Source organism: Rhincodon typus, chromosome 1 (assembly GCF_021869965.1).
Source record: "Rhincodon typus isolate 14 chromosome 1, sRhiTyp1.1, whole genome shotgun sequence".
Taxonomy (NCBI): Eukaryota; Metazoa; Chordata; class Chondrichthyes; order Orectolobiformes; family Rhincodontidae; genus Rhincodon; species Rhincodon typus.
The window spans coordinates 163,440,172-163,457,590 of NC_063332.1; the positions used below are offsets into that span (position 1 = coordinate 163,440,172).

The 17,419-nt window shown below is 40.1% G+C and overlaps 2 protein-coding genes across 3 annotated transcripts in view; both read left to right on the forward strand.

Moving 5' to 3' along the window:
- Positions 1 to 7,045, forward strand: part of LOC109933353 (rod cGMP-specific 3',5'-cyclic phosphodiesterase subunit beta-like) — a 77,610-nt gene extending 70,565 nt beyond the window's left edge. For both annotated transcript variants that reach the window (XM_048602100.1, XM_048602092.1), the window contains 4 exons: positions 617 to 680; positions 2,551 to 2,625; positions 3,979 to 4,062; positions 6,884 to 7,045. In XM_048602100.1, the coding sequence (XP_048458057.1) occupies positions 617 to 680; positions 2,551 to 2,625; positions 3,979 to 4,062; positions 6,884 to 7,045 (385 nt within the window). The remainder of the gene's footprint in view (positions 1 to 616; positions 681 to 2,550; positions 2,626 to 3,978; positions 4,063 to 6,883) is intronic.
- Positions 1 to 17,419, forward strand: part of LOC109918329 — an 859,583-nt gene that overhangs the window by 187,160 nt on the left and 655,004 nt on the right. The window lies entirely within an intron of this gene.

Sequence of the window (17,419 nt, forward strand, 5' to 3'; positions counted from 1 at the left end):
ATTAAGTTGGAGAGGGTTCAGAAGAGATTTACCAGGATTTTGCCAGATATGGAAGGTTTGAATTATAAGGAAAAGCTGGATAGGCTAGGACTTTTTTTACCGTAGTGTAGGAGGATCAGAGGCAACCTTATAGAAGTTAATAAAATAATGCGGTATATAGATAAAGTTAACAGTAGTTGTCTTTTCTCTTGGATGGGGGTTCTCAAGACTAGGGGGCACATTTTTAAGGTGAGAGGAGAGAGGTTTAAAAAAGACACGAGGGACCACTTTTTTACACAGAAGGTACGTGGAAAAAACTTCCTGAGGAAGTGGTGGATGTGGATAAAATTATAACATTTAAAAGACATTTGGATAAATACATGAGTAGGAAAGGTTCGGATGGATATGGGCCAGGAGCAGGCAGGTGGGATTAGTTGAATTTGGGATTATGTTCAGCATGGACTGTTTGGACCGAAGGTTCTGTTTCTGTGCTGTGTGACTCTATAACTCTATAAATCATATTCTATACAATCACTGCACTGGTGATTGAGGAATCGTAGCTGGATTCCAGTGTAATGATGGTCCAACCCTATGGAAATAAATCACTGACCTTTAATCTTGCTCTTGTCACATTCAGGGCCATGATGATGACAGGGTGTGACTTATCGGCAATTGCTAAACCCTGGGAGGTTCAGAGTAAGGTGAGTTCTCAGATGAAACAACTTTTCATACTTTCCAGAACTCACTCTGATGGCCACCTGATTGGAAGCTGCTTGTAATTGTTGATATCTGCATCTATAATGGGCCTGTCATGACGTGGGGCATTATTGTATCTGATGTTTTACATGAATGAAGAAGCCATTGTGTAACTGCAAAGCCAGGCCATGCATCTGAATTTGCATCTTTATGTTTTGCAATCTCTTTGCCAATGCATCACAAAATAGTTGACAGGTTGAGGGTTAATTGCTTATTCATAGACAGGGCTTGGTCAATATTTGAAAGAGGGATAGAAAACTTATGTCCTTAGAACCTCCTTAAAATATCGTCATTTCATGATTAAATAAGATTGAAACATAATATTTCAATAGTCCACAACAAACGCTGGGTATTTAGTAAGAGGGAGGGTGGCAGAAAGCACCAATCCGTTTGAAGCAGTGCAGCTTAATCATTGATTCTTCGGGTACCCATCACCTATCACAGGCAGAAATGGTCTACTGCAGTGAGAGGAGTGAAGGGCTTTGAATTACAACACGTGTCAGCGTAGATGCAAACTGTGAGGGACAATAAAGGGGAATTAGGCAGAAGACACCTCCCATTAATGTAAGGCTTCTGCTTGGTAATGTAACTCACATATTCATTAACACCTTCATCCAACATGAACCTGCAGTCCTATTATTGTTGGTGCTTTCGTCCTTGAGTACAAGGATCCCTCAATGGCTAAACTCTGTTAGTTTCTTAAACCTCAAGCTTACTTTGTAGAACACTTTGCAACCTGCTAGGCAATGAGATCAACTCTCACCTGCCCTCTGAAGTGGCTCATTTGTCCCAAAGTTTTACTGAAAACTCAAATGTGGTGAAGAAAGTGACTCTTCATCTTCTCAAGGGCAATCATGGATGGTCAATAAATGCTAACCTTGCCAATAATGCCCACATCAAATGTTGTGGTTGCAAGGATGGGGAAGGATTGAATTTGTTCATTAGGAGTAAAGATCAGAAGACCAATCACTCCAATCAGTTCTCTTGCATCTCACTTAAAATGTAGTATTACTGTGGTCTGGGAGTAGGTTGTTTGCTGTATTTTGTTCTGAGGCATAAACTGGGGAGGGCTGAAAATGAGGGAAACTTAAAAAAAAAACCTGAAAAAACACACCACGGAGTCATCAAACTGTAGTTATTTTAATCAACCTGTTTAGGTACATAATGACAAATATCATGGCCTGTTGGAACTTGAACCCAGCTCTTCTGGCCCAGAGGTAGGCGCACAACCACTGTGTTGCAAGACTTTCTCTTTTAAGTTACCTCACCTTACCACAGGACAATTTGAACCCTTGTCCTCAGAACATCAGAATAAAAGCAAAATACTTCAGATGCTGGAATTCTGAAACACAAACGGTGAATGCTGGAGACACACAGTAGGTCTGGTAACATCTGTGGAGAGGACAGAGTTATGTTCCCCAGATCATTAACCTGGGTCTCTGGATTAATGTTATTACCACTACACCACCGCCTCCCAATCTTCAGCTTTTTGTTAAAATTTGGTCAGTCCAACAGTAGCTAATCTCACCAAGAAAAATACAAGCAGTAATGCAGGTGGTTTCAGTTGGAAGAGGGGCACCAGTCAGCCAATTATTCCACTCCTGATTGCTAACTAGTAACTACCCATGAATGAGAGCAGGATTGGCATTGTCCTTAGTTCCCACTATCAAATTACCCATCATTATACAGGCTTGGTTCAGACTAGAACAGAAAGCAAAGCAAGGGAAAGCACTGCTGAGGTGGAAAAAGAAGGTAAATGTATTTATCGTGTTGGATCTTTTCAGAGATGTACTGACACAGAGTGTTGTTTTGTAGGTGGCTCTGTTAGTCGCAGCTGAATTCTGGGAACAGGGTGACTTGGAAAGAACTGTCTTACAACAGAATCCCATTGTAAGTAAGAAGCAATGCCCAAGCTCTTCAGCATAACAGCATAATATGATCATTCAGCCCATCTGGTCTGTACTGGTTGAATCCACACGAGTTTCTTTCCATCCTCCTTCATTTCACTCTGTCAGTATACATTGTTGTCCTTTCTCCCTTACCTACTCATATAATTTTCCCTCAGGTGCATCTAGACCAGGGACAGAAAGCACAGTCCCTTGTGCTGCTTCTTGAGCTGAGTGCGGTCTTTGACCCAAGCAGAGCACCCCTGCCCCAACCTGAACCTAGTGGCCTTACCTCTGACCCAAGCAGAGCGCCAGTGGCCCTGCCCCTAGGCCTAAGACACAGGCCTTTCCTATCCCCAGGCCCAGATGCATCCCCACCACTGCCGTCCCTGGCACTGATCCATACTGATTGTGTCAAGCACCCCATCTGGCAGCAAGTCTCACATTCTAAGAGATGTCTACCTAAAGAAGTCTCACTTGAATTCTCTTATGAAACCTTATGGTTATAACCCGTTTTGAATATTTCCCTTTTCAAATCCCTTCATCATTTTAAAGACTTCTTACAGATCATGGCCTAAACCATCTTTCCTTTGAAGCCAAGAGCCCGAATCCAAGTTTCAGTCCAGACTTATGTCAAGTCAGAAACGATTTAAGTTACATAATTATTGAATATCTATTGACTGGGATTAGAAATAATGGATTGGGTTTTACCAGTCCTGTGGCGTCAGCCTGGACAACGGTGGTAGAAAGATGGGCCCTGTGAAGTGGTGTGAGAAAGCTCACAGGTCCTCCTGCCCAGCAGACAATTAATTCAAAGGCCTGTTAGCACCATAGTTAGCATCCTAACATTAAATCAGGAGGTTGGTAAGTGAGTACTTCCTGTTCAGCTATTGTTTAGCACCCCCGTGCAGAGATCTCCAGCAGCCCCTACTGCAATGTGTCACTTGGCATCACCAGCAACACCCTCCTCCAACCTTCTTGCCATGGCTTGCCTCACCATCCCCGACCTACTACTGTGAGCGTGTCAAACCTTCGGTTGTGTCCTGTTCTTCCAGGTGCAGTTCCAGCAGTGGCCATCATACCCAGTGGTACTGTTGAGGCTAATGGCCCTTTGATTACCTGGCAGCTCCGGGGGGAAGGCAACTGTGATCATGGAGTCTGCCACTGACAAGGTGCCATCTTCTCTGCAGCAGACTGCAAAGGGGGATTGCCACTTGGTTTCTGGCCTATTAACAGGACCTGGCCATGATGACTAAATCCAGTGCAATGTGTTTCATGGATTCCAAGTAACATAACTCTTCTGTCTTCAATGCTCACAGGTTATAACTTTTTCCCTTTTTATTAATTCAAATCCCAGCCAATGATGGACAGGAACAAAGCAGATGAACTCCCCAAACTTCAAGTTGGTTTCATTGACTTTGTGTGCACGTTTGTCTACAAGGTATACATTTCAAATATGCTTTATGATTCACAGTATCATTTCTCTTGTAACATCTAAGGAGCTTGAATTGAAAATAATTTGTCATTACTTTAATGATTCCTTTCTAATTACTGCCTTAAACAAATGTACTTTTCTAATGGGCGCAATGTATTCTAGATGTTAAAAGGCAAACATTCAGCTTTTGATTCGGAGATAGTGGGGACTGCCAATGCTGGAGAATCTGAGATAACAAGGTGTAGAGCTGGATGAACACAGCAGGCCAAGCAGCATCAGAGGAGCAGGAAGGCTGACGTTTCGGGTCTGGACCCTTCTTCAGAGATGGGGGAGGGGAAGGGGATTCTGAAATAAATAGAGTGATAGGGGGAGGTGGATGGAAGATGGATAAAGGAGCAGATCGGTGGAGAAAAGACACTCAGGTCAAAGAGGTGGGGATGGAGCCAGTAAATGTGAGTGTAGGTGGGGAGTTAGGGTGGGAATAGGTCAGTTCAGGGAGGACAGACAGGTCAAGGAGGCAGGATGAGGCTAGTAGGTAGGAGATGGGGGTGGGGCTTGAGGTGGAAGGAGTGGATGGACAGGTTAGGGAGGCGGGGACGAGCTGGGCTGGTTTTGGGATGCAGTCGGGGAAGGGGAGATTTTGAAGCTTTTGGTTCAGGTGTGAATCGAAACATTTAAATTCTGTTCAAAATCAATTATTGACAATTCATCGTCAATAAGCAATGTTTGGAAGTGAGTTCATTTAAAATCTTGAAGCCGCTTTCTGGCATCAGAAATATAGATTGACATTTTGCAATAGTTAGTTTAATCACAGATGCAGCTCCATTCATTTAGATGTGTTGCCCTTGATACTTTCAATCAATCTGTTCAGATACAATAGGACTGATGGGATTGATACATATAAAATAGGGGCAGGAGTAGGCCATTCAGCCCTTCGAGCCAGCTCCACCATTCATGGCTGATCATCCAACTCAATACTCCAATTCTAATCCAATTCCCACTTTCTCCCCATAGCCTTCGATGCCTTTAGCACTAAGAATTATATCAAATGCCATCTTGAGAACATTCAATGTTTTGATCCTGTTGAACATAGGTCTTCTGGCCTAGATACTAGCACAGTACCACAAAACCATTACAAGTGAGGTTTGAACTCACAACCCTCGCATTTCAATCACCTGTGTAGTGTTGTATGAGTAACACATACAGACCAATTGCATCATTCGAGAAGCTATATCTTTTAATCAAACATTTTAGACACACTCACGGACAAGTGGGATTTGAACTTGGGTCTTCTGGATCAGTGGCGGTGACACTAATGCCATGCCAAAAAATCCCACAACAGCAATTTTAACTTCGGGTGATCTAACTAATCATGTCGACAAAATACTGTGAATGGTGTTAATATGGACTGGTACTGGCACATCTGCTCCATTGCAGTACCTCAGGACAATGTAACACCACTGATCATAAGCAAACCAAATAATTTACTTCTTTATGCCAAACAAAACTTTTTTCATAAACTTGGTACAGGTACGTCACATAACAGGTCAAAAGTGCAAAACAGTTTGTTTTCACGACAGTGTGTGACGCTCTGAGCTGCTTCGCTGTATTTATAATTTACAATTATAGTATTTATTTCATAGCTAAAGGAGTTTTATATGGTTCCAATCTCTCAGTGTACTACAGGGACAGAGAGGGCTTGGGGAATGGGCCTTCCCATTGAACCTTTGCAGCAGCTACTCCATGCTTTAGTGTGTCTTTCAACACAGAGTCCTAGACCTTTGACTGTGTCAGGCTGCAACACTTGGTCATCGGCCACTCTTTGCACTGGAAAACCAAGCAAGTTTCAGGCAATGAAAGAACATGTTTTCACTGAGTTGATGAGTTCTACTGGAAGTTGTTATTTATCTCTGTGTGCTTCCCTGGGAATAGCTTGTAGAGCACAAAGTTCTGAAAATGAACTTCAACAAAACCACTGTAAGTCTTTGTAGACTTGCTTTGGTTTCTTCCCTACCTCAGGCAACTTGAAGAAGCTGACAGGGAGGGCCCTTCTGGTCACCAGCCAAGCTGCACAATGGTTAGCACTGCTGCCTCACAGCACCAGGGACCCAGGTTTGATTCCAGCCTCAGGCGACTGTCTGTGTGGAGTTTGCACATTTTCGCTGTCCCTGCGTAGGTTTCCTCCAGATATGTCGGTTTCCTCCCACAGTTCAAAGATGTGCAGGTTAGGTGGATTGACCATGCTAAATTCTCCCATAGTATCCAGGGATGTGTAGGCTAGGTGAGTTACCTATGGTAAATGTGGGATTCTGGGAGATGGTGGGATGCTCTTTGAAGGGTGGGTGTGGGCTGAATGGCCTGTATCTGCACTGTAGGGATTCTATGACTCTAAGCTACTTTTTCTTAGCAGAAATGATGATTAATAGCACCATGCTCTAATATTATGGCAAAACCACAGTCTAAACTCATATATTTTACTCAAAACATCTCTGTAAAACTATGGTTTATTTTGGAGTGAGTGTGAGGAACTAATTTGAACATTTTCAATTGTTTTATTTGCTGATGTGTTCAAAATAACACAGGAAAATATTTGATTTATCTATTTTCAATATTGAAAAAATATGAAGCATAGGTAACTTTGTCCATGCAAATTTTAAGAATAATCTGATTGAACGAATACAGTGTTTCAACAAGGAAGACATTTTTCTCAATTTCAATATTTCAGATTCTTACAAGATTAATGTTTTTAAAAAGAAATCTCAATACAATTGTTAGTCAGGTGCTGTAGTACCAATCTAGTTTTATGGCCGCACTTGCTTTCTTTCAGGAATTCTCTCGTTTTCATGAGACGATCACACCAATGCTTGATGGTATACTCAACAACAGAAAAGAATGGAAGCAACTTGCTGATGAACATGAGATGAAGGTGAAAGCTTTGCAAGAAGCAAAGCAGAAGCAAGAAGAAGAACTCGCAGCGAAGAAAGGTTAGGGGGAAAACGCTTTACAGCTTCGGGGAGTAATCAGACATGGGAAAACCTTAGGCCTCCATGTATTTTCATTCCAGAAGTTGTTTCAGAGAGCGTCTGGGTTATTCATTGGCCCTTGCGTTCTTAAACTCATGTTTCAGAGTAACGATATGAAAGTCTGCTCACTTTTATACAAAATTATTAGTCCCTAAGTGAAGTGAAAGTCATCATAGTCCTAGAAGCAGTTTAATTTACTGAAGCTTTCTTTGTTGTTTTTACATTTTGTCCTTAATACTGCATTTAGCATGTTTGTTCTGTGATAGTGGGGGTGGTATGTTACACTTTACTCTGAGAGTCCATGTTGATGTAGCAACATTTTTTAATATAGGGTGGCTATGTAGATAGTGACGGTTGAGGGTCCACCATTCTTTCCATCATGACATGGAATCTCTCCTCCTCTTACTGAAACCAATACCATATGTTTAGGTATATTTTTAAAAATTATTTCAAGGCATATGGGGGTCACTTGCTAAGCCAGCATTTAATGTCCATCCCTAATTGCTCTTGGGAAGTGGTGGTAGCCACCTTCTCAAACTGTCGCAGACCATGTGGTGTTGTGACACCCAATGTACTGTAAGGAGGGAGTTCCAGGATTTTGACTTCACCACGGTGAAGAAACAGCATTAGAGTTCCAAGTTAGCCTGATGTGTGATGTTGAGCAGAATTGCAGGCAGCTATTCCCAGCACCTTCTACCCTTGTCCTTCCAGCTGGTAGAGGTTGCATGTTTTGGAAGATGCTGTCGAAGAATTATTGGTGAGTAGCTGCAGATGCTTCACACTCCTGTCACTGTGTGCCAGTGGTAGAGGGAGAGAATGTTGAAGCAGGTGGATGGTGTGCCAGTCAAGTGGGCTGCTTTGTTATGGATGGTATTGACTTCTTGAGTGTTGTTAGAACTGCACACATTCAGGCAAGCTGTGAAATTCCATCACACTCCTGACTTGGGCCTTGTAAATAACTGTAGACATGATTTATGTAGTTAGGAGGTCATTTACCTGTCACATTGTTCACAACCTCTGACCTGCTCGTATTGCTAGAGCATTCGCATGGCTGCTCCAGTTCAGTTTCTGGTCAATTATAACCTCCCCCTGATGTTGAACATCAAAGCAAGTTTGGCAGATTCTGTCTTGTAGTAGATGGTTATTATCTGGCATTTGTGTAGCATGAATGTGAATGGCCACTTATCAGCTCAAGCCTGGATGTTGTGCAGGTCTTGTTGCATATCAACATAGACTGCTTCAGTAACTGGGCAGTCACAAATGGTGCTGAACATTGTGCAATCATCAGCGGACTTTCCCACTTTTGACCTTATGATAGGGAGGATGGTCATCGATGAAGCAACTGAAGATGGTAGGTTTGCATGTTGCTACTCATCCTGTTTGGCCACACTATGAATGCACCTTCCTTGGCCATCAAATCCTGAGATGAAACTTGAACGCAGAATTCCTTGCTCAGCAGTAGGGATGGTACCCACTCCACCACAAGACATCTGTTTGTTCTGGAACTGATTGTACTTTTGAAAATATATAAATTATATTGAAATGCACCCCTACTTGCACAGGTTGTAGGAAGATGGTGTGGATAAATATTTTTTGGCTTTTGTTCTTTCATAAAATTCAGACTTCGCTGGCAAGACCAGCATTTAATCCCCATCCGTATTTGTCCCTAAATTGATTGTCTTGTTAGACGTTTCAGAGAGCATTCAAGGGTAACCACTTTGCTGTGAGTCTATATACTACACTGATGACTTCAGAAATATCAGTGATTGTTGTGAAAGTCCATCTGGTTTCTTAATGTTCTATCTGTGTGGAAATCAGCCATCCTATCCTTATTTGGCTACATGTAACTCCAGGCTTATGGCAATGTGATTGATTCTTAACTGACATCTGAAATGGCAGAGCGACGTTCAGTTTGACAGCAATAAAAACTTGTCTTGCCCAAGACACCAACATCCCACTAAAAAAAAATTGGACATTAAGACTCAAAAATCATGAGGATACACAAAAAAAAGAATCTGGGCAATGCAGCAATATGAGGATACCAAGAACGTGATGATAATGGCACATCAGTCCCTAAGGCTCCTTTCACACCTTACTGCTCCTCGAAGCACTAACATTTCGTTTTGTTCAAAACTGGTTATCCTCTCTCATTGCTTGACCTCGTATTATTTTATTCTCTTCCGTTGCCTCTCCATTTAGCTGCTGCTGCCGCCGCCGCCGCCGCAGAAAAGGCTCAATCCAAAACTTGTTCTGTGTGTTAAACTTTGTGGTTTCCGGGCTGCCTCATTCCCTTCAGTATTGATGATGACAAAAGACTGCACAAACTGTACATCAGCACTGATTGCAGCAGGCAGCAGGAATCAAAGAGGACACGACGTCGTAACCATTGAACTTCCATTGGGCTTGAAATCCACGAGTGTTTGAAAGGTAGACCTTGGAAAGGGTGATGACAGCCTGTATCAAAGGGGTGCAGTCAATGCAACAGATATTCTGTTGTTTGTACTTTACGTCCTCTGTAAATAACACTACTGTAAACCAAATAATTCTGTAAAACTACCTGAGTTCCGTGGTGCTTGTATAATATGGTGGTGCAGAAATTCATCTTCAGTAGCATATCGGCTGCCTGCTAATTGGCCCATCCAATATTCAGTTTCCTTGGCATAATTGGAGCGGAATTTCAAGTGGGAATGTAACAAGAGGCCAGTGCAATCAAACCCTGTTTCCAGTGCTGAGGAAGACCAATTTCTCCTGAGAATTTCGATCCAGGAGGTGTATTTTTACAATTGTAAACTGTTATTTTTACATTTGAAGATTGAACAGGAAGTTATAGAAGTTTTACAAGTGATAACCTTTCACTTTTTTTTGCTTAAATGGCTTTGTCTCATCTTAATTTTCATAAAATTATTTAACTTCACTGCTCAAATAAGGATGTAAAATAATGTTGGGATTTGAATCATAAAAGAACCAGAACTCTCTCTGGGAGCGCGCCTGATCTTAATCTCATCATTACTGTGTGACACGTTTTATATAATTACTAACATACTAGGCAGGCGGCAATACAGAATTGATTCAGTTGATGTATTAATAATTCTGTTTGATCCCATTGATTGTGTTATTATTCTGTATTTCATGTTCCTGCAGATTAATTTTTAACGATATGTTTTAAAGAGAGTAGTTACTAATCACTCTGGGTACTATCCTTATCTCTGACCTGCTGAATGCTATCTGCCTAAAGTAGAATTTTTTTTCCTCCATCCACTCAGAAAATCTGGAAAAAAAAGTGTGCATTTCCGTGCTTTGAGCTACAGAGAGCTTCCAGTGTTTGGCAGGCTTTTTGTGTCTTGATGTTTTGAGATGAATCAATGAATTATTTATATTTTGCATGTTGCTGAAATTCAGTATAATCAGAATTTATATAAAAAAGCCATTCGACACACATTAATATCAGACGAAAAATGATGAGTTGTATTTTTAAAATCCTGGGAAATTGAAAATGGAAGAATTGAATCAAGTAAAAGATTGTATTCAATGCTTGCAAACAGTAAGATACTATAATAGCCAAATGTAGAACTGGATACATTGGATTCGAATTTACAATCTGTGTGTGTGGATCGATCAGGACCATCTGATTTGTGTATTACTATGTTTTCACAGATAAGATTACTCTCAAGTGTTCAAATGTTTTCACTGCTGATTACTTATTTCCTGATGGCAGAGCTGTAGAGTAGCTACTGTGAATTTGTATTGCAACTGATTAGAATGAGCTATTCTTTTGCATCATGAAATCTGCACATTAACGGAAAAATAAGATAGTCATTAAAGACAAATGAGTATTTCCTGCAGACAATGTCTATCTACCTATACAGGTTTTATTGCACAAAGATCCAATACATATTCCAATATAACAAGAATAAGAACTGTTAATCCATAGCAAAGTGTAGAATTATCAGATTTCCAGCAAGATTTCCCAGGTAACAGAAAGCACAAGATACTCCTAACAAATCAAATCAATCTGTGTAATTTAAAGGAATTATCATTTAAAAGATATCTGTACAAAAGCTGCTCTTTGAGCTCTGTAATTATATTTATTCTTTTATTCATTGAATCTGTTGTGTATTTAATCAGTTGTCACATCAATATCTATTATAAATCTATGGTGATCAATTTGTTTTTAATGTTGAAACAAAATGGGCTACCTGTTAAGAGTACCATAAGGAATCCGTAATGAACTTTTAAGCACGAGTCATAACATTCCTCTACAGATTATAAATGGAAAGCAAAAACAGCCAAAAGTTCCTGATTTTATTTCCTATACTGTAGTTAAGCATCAGTAGGACCTTTGAAGGAATTAATAGATTTATAGTAATACTGTTTTGCGCTTGGAAAATTTTCAAAATTTGATGATAACATAAAAGTGGAATATTGGGAAAGCAGTGACAAAAACTTTAAAAAATTCAGAAGGACATAAACATGATGAGCAGTGAAGTGACTGACAGGGGCAGATGTAGTTTAACATAAAGGCATCAGAAATAATACATTTTCGGAGGAGAAATTAGAAAGGATTAATTATGCAATTTCTTGAAAATGGTAGATAAAGCCAAAGGAAAAGCCTGTATAAAATATTACTGTTATAATTAGAGTACCTGAACAGTGGTGAATGAGATAATGGGGATCGAAAGCTGATTGAGTGGGTGTTGAAAATGAAATTTAATAGAAATTTTAAACAGCAGAAATTTGCATTTATGTAGCACCTTAAACATAGAATAATATTTTAAAAGTGCTTCACAGAAACAGATTCAAGTAAAATATAATATTGAACCAAAAAAGGAACTATGGAATTAAGTGACCTAAAGCTTGGACAAAGGCATGGGCTGTGGGAAGTATCCCTAGAGAGGAAAAAGTAGAGAGCTTTAGGAAATAGATTCAGAGTTCAGAGCCTAGAGGCTGAAGCCATGATCACTAATGTTGCAGCAACATGATTAGGAAGAGACAAAATAAGACAGCAGGACTTGGAGGAATGCAGAATTTTCAGTATCTTAGTAGGCTGGAGAAGATTGCAGAAGTAGAGTCATATAGTACAAAAAACAGACCCTTTGATCCAAATTGTCCATGCCATTCAAGTTTACCAAACTACTACGCACCACTGATGTCAGACTCACCAGTCTATAGTTCCCAGACTTCTCCTAAGAGCCTTTCCTAAAATAACGGCACAACATTAGCCACCCTCCAGTCCTCTGGCACCTCACCTATGGCTATAGGTGATACAACTATTTCTGCTGGGGGCCCTGCAATTTCTTCCCTACCTTCCCACACATCTTGGGATGCATTTGATCAGGTGCTGGAGATTCACCCACCTCTATGTTTTTTTTTTAAACCTCCAGCACCTTCTCTTCTAATGTAGTCTGTTTTCAAGACATCAACATTTATTTCCCTGAGTTCCCTAGCTTCCATGTCTTTCTCCACAGTAAATATTGATGCAAAATATTCATTTAGTATCTCTCCCATCTTCTGTGGTCCCACACAGAGATAACCTTTTTGACCTTTAAGGGCATCTATGACAAGAATGAATTTCTAAATTTGAAGAGTTGTGAGATCTAGGAGTCAATGTAGCCCAGTCAGCAAAGAAATGGTGTAAGACAAGTTTGTGCAAAAGAACTTTGGAAGGTTTGCTGGGGACAGGTAGGCTGCAACTGTGAAATCTGAAGTTGGCTACAGCATGGATGAGGACTTCAGTAGCAGATACAATGAGTCTGGGACCGAAATGCTTGATGTGCAGAGGGAAAGAAGATGGTGATTATAATGCAGACAATTTGTGGTCAGAAGCTTAGAATCAAGCAGCATGAGTAGGTTGTAAACAGTCTGATTCAAACTGAGACAACTGGCAGATTGAGGAATGAAATCAGCAATGACGTTAATGAGTTTGTGGCAAGCTCTAAAGGTAATAGCTTCAGCTTTCTTAATGTTTCGCTGGACTGAATGTTGGACAACAGACTGAAAAGACTGAGGCAATGGACAAATAGTGTTGGTGATAGTGAGCTAGTTGTTGTCAGTGTCCATGCAGAACCTGACTTGGTATCCTCAGATGTTGTGGCCAAGGAACACCAGGGCAGCGAGAAAGAGGAAGTTGTCATGAAATATTTCTGGGTTGAGAGATTTCAGAGGTAGCAGTGCAGGATCAGGAACAGCAGCTATTGCTGGAGGTATTTTGGCTACAATTATATTGAAAACGGTGAAAAATTTAGGCAAAAATTGAAGTCCAACAGATTTGCAACAGATAACAAATTAGTGGAATTTGCGATCTATAAAACCTTAAAATGACAGCTTTTAACAACTATTCATGTGGCCAGTGCCAGTCTGTGATTGGTGCTATGTTTGAACAGGGAGCTCTATATTTTCCTTTTAATGAATAAGAATTGAATAAGCAGCATAAATTCCAGTTTATGAATAGCTGGTAAATGTGGTTAGCACAAAATTTTGTGTCAAACCATGGAAGGTTGGATATTAAATATGTTGTTCTAGTGAAAGTCAGTTTGTGTTGCTAACAAGACTGAAGCTGAATAGGTAATACTCCATTCTTCTAAGGGGTTTGATGGTGATTAGATTGGACAAGATAAGCATAAAGACAGCAGGGGTGTGCAAAGAATTGTACAGTATTATTAAATGGTATAATTATCATTCATATTAGATAGCCATTATATATATTGACAATATATGAACTGCATTGATTCTGAATACTTGTTCTTACCACATTTTTTTCAAAAAGCATAAATAATTTCTGACAGCTCTCTGTGTTTTAGGTATTACAGCACTTGATTCAGTACTTAACAAGGATTACCAATACTGTTGTATAATAATGCACTCCAGCATGTTCTATTTAGTGCAGATTAGTAATTCATTGATTAACCAATCTTCTTATGCAGCAGAAACACTCAGCAGTTTCCTAAAATTACCTGTCATTTTATTAATGCATATCAAGGTCAATTTGAATTTCATTTTTATATATGTAATTATTGGATATTATTTCTATAAAACATATTCACCTTACTTATTCATTTACTGCATGATATGTACATGTTCATTGTATATAAATATTGTGTATGCAAGAAAATTTCATGTATATAATATATACAAAAATTTCAAAATTAGTTGATGTAGTTCTGCTTCACACTTTCTTATGGACATTAGCTTTTCTAATTTCCTGAATCCTTTCAAATAAAACATATATGGTGTATGGTTTAAAAATCCTTTAGCATATCACTTGACAATTCATTAATTAATCTGTTAATGTACTGCGCATATAAAGCAAAGGCAGTCTTTACACTGTAAGCTGCAGTATCTAATAGTTTTACGCATTTCACCTTCCCAGCTATTTCCATCTGTGTGGTTAAATTTATCCAAGTACAATTGCTGAGCGATTTTAAGCTCTGCTTGACCTAATTCTCGGGGTTTATCTTGAGATCACAGTACTTTTCCTTCATCTGTTGAACAAGGTGTACTACAGCAATTTGCAAAATCTTCATTAACTGCGCCTCCCAAACTGCAACCTTTACCAGCTAGAGAAACAAAGGCAACAGGCACATAGGAACAGCACTGCCTGCCTCGAAGTCACACATCACCTTGACCAGGAAAAATATTTGATTTTGATTTTATTGTCATGTGTGCTCAAGTACAAAAGTACAGGCATACAGTGAAAAGTGTACAATGTCACCACACAAGGTGCCATCTTAGGTACAAGTATCTAGGTATGGAATCTTAGGAACAAATTATAAACAAAGAACAAAAGTTAGAACTTAGACATTGCAGTAATTATAGTATAGTATAAAACATACAAAATATGGTTAAAAGTTACACATTGCAGGCCTTCTTAGTCTTAAGTAGAAAATTAATAAAGCTGAAGGTTCAAATATTACATCACTGTTCTTTCATCTTTGCTTGGTGAAAAGTCCTGGAATTCCCTACTCTGGAGTAAATTCACCTCATTGACAGTGAGAGTTCACAAAGGCAGTTCAGCTCTACTTGCTCAGAGCCTTAAGAATCAACAATAAATGCTGGCCTTGTCAGTGATCCAATGAGTGCATAAAACCATTTCTCCCCAGTACATTTTCCTCCACTCATAATACCAATACTTTTAAATAAAACCCTTAAAAAAACTGCAGATACTTCAGATCTGAAATAAACAAAATCAGAAATTACTGGAGAACTGATAGCAGCGAGGAAAAGGTAGTAATTATGCTGATGATGAGGGCTGGGGAGAGAAGGAGTAAGTAGTTAGGTGGAGACAGAGCCCAGAGAAAGTGAGAGAAAGAAAATGTTAGGCAGTCAAATGGATTTTTGACAGTAAGCCAGAGGAGAAGTTAAGGTGATAATGGGGGTTAAGAGGTTGATTGTACTGGAAGCAATCCATGTAATGACTGGACCTGGGGTATGGGAATGGGTAATAGACATGGATGGAGGTTTTCATGCTGTAAAATTGTTCAACTTGATATTGAGTCCCCAAGAGTTTAAGGTCCCCAAGTAGAAGATGAGGTGTTGTTCCTCCAAATTGTGTTGAGCCTCACTGGAGTACTGCAGTAGGTCTGAGACAGAAATGTTGGCATGGGAACACAGTGGTGTTTTGAAGTGGCAAGCAGCTGGAAGCTTGGAGTTAATTTCTACCAACATAATATAGGTGTTCTGCAAAGCAGTCACCCAGTCTGCATTTTGTCTTCCCACCATAGGGGAGATGAATTGTGAACAGCAAATATGGTAGACTAGATTCAGTGAAGTGCAGGTAAATATTTCTGTTGTTTGTCTGTGTGTTTAAGGGTTTTAAAAAGGGGTTAGAGTTCCACTAGTAGAGTTAAATGTTAGTAGTTCAAAGTTTCATTTACCCATAGCTAGATCTTATTTATTTGTGGCAACTACTAGTTTCTTGCCAGGAATGGGAGCCTTGTCAGTGTGTTCTGTCACTCTGAATCCATTAGTCAAATAAATTGGGGACTTTGAATACTTTGATTAAATCCTAACATTTGTGGTTTGGGGACTCATCTTAGATGATGAGTGTTTGATTGTGGTATTAATAAGTAATAAAGGTAAAGGAAAAAACAGGTTCTGCACTGAAAGTAAGAAATGACACTTGAAATTGCAAAGAACTCCCTGAAGGTGGCAGTCATCCCTGACAGATTTCAGTGAAACCATAAAGGCCAGGTTGGTAGAAATGGCAAGTAAATTTGCCCGCTAAAGCTAGGAAGACAGACATAATTGAAGTACTAGCAGTATATTTGGGTTCAGTAGATGTACAAGAGGAAGCAGGTACGCCTGATTTGTGAAATGAGGTAATGTTGATTAATCATAGAATCCCTACAGTGTGGAAACAGGCCCTTTGGCCCAACGAGTCCACATCAACCCTCAGAGCATCCCACCCAGACCCATCCCCCTCATAACCCACCTAATCCACACATCCCTGAACACTATGGGGAATTTAGCATGGCCAATCCACCTAACCAGCACATTTTTTTTTTAATAGAATCCCTACAGTGTGGAAACAGGCCCTTCGGCCCATCAAGTCCACACCGACCCTTGCAGCATCCCACCCAGACCCATCCCCCTGTGGGAGGAAACCCATGCAGACAGGGAGGGAACGTGCAAACTCCACACAGTCGCCTGAGGGTGGAATTGAACCCTGGTCCCTGGCACTGTGGCAGTAGTGCTCACCACTGTGCCACTGTGATATATGATTAAAGTAACTTGAAATTTAAAAACAACTGGAGATGGAATTCCAAAGGAAAAGCAGAAAAAAAACAAAGAAAGGAAAATGAGAGAACTAGAATTAGAATTGCGAAGGGAAATATAACGAAACAAGAGAAGCAGCGAGAACACAAATATCAGTTTAAAATGATGCAGACTTACAGGAGTACGAGTCCAAAAAGGCAACTCAAAGAAAATTGCTACAAATCAACTTGTAGCTTTCACTCCAAATCAGTCTGATGTAAGAAGGCTGGTAAATGCAATGTGTGACTTGCAGACTCTGACACGTTGGGCAGGCAGCGCTTGAAAGTTTGGGGAAGTGGCTTGCTCGGAGGCTTGTGTGGATGCCTTGACTCTGTCTTTTCACATTCTCAACGAACTCCCTCACTGTACTTGGTGCCTTCCCCAAATGAACCTACTCCATTTTGGTGAATCATAGGCCAGGACACCCATGAATTGGTCGGTATGTATGACCTCTTCAGTTGTGCTTTGAAGACATCCCAAAATTATTTCTTCTGCGTTCTTGGGAATCTCATGCCATAATGGAGTTGAGCAGAGCAGTTGTTTCAGAAACTTGATCTCAGTCAAATGAACAACATGTCCCATCCACTGGA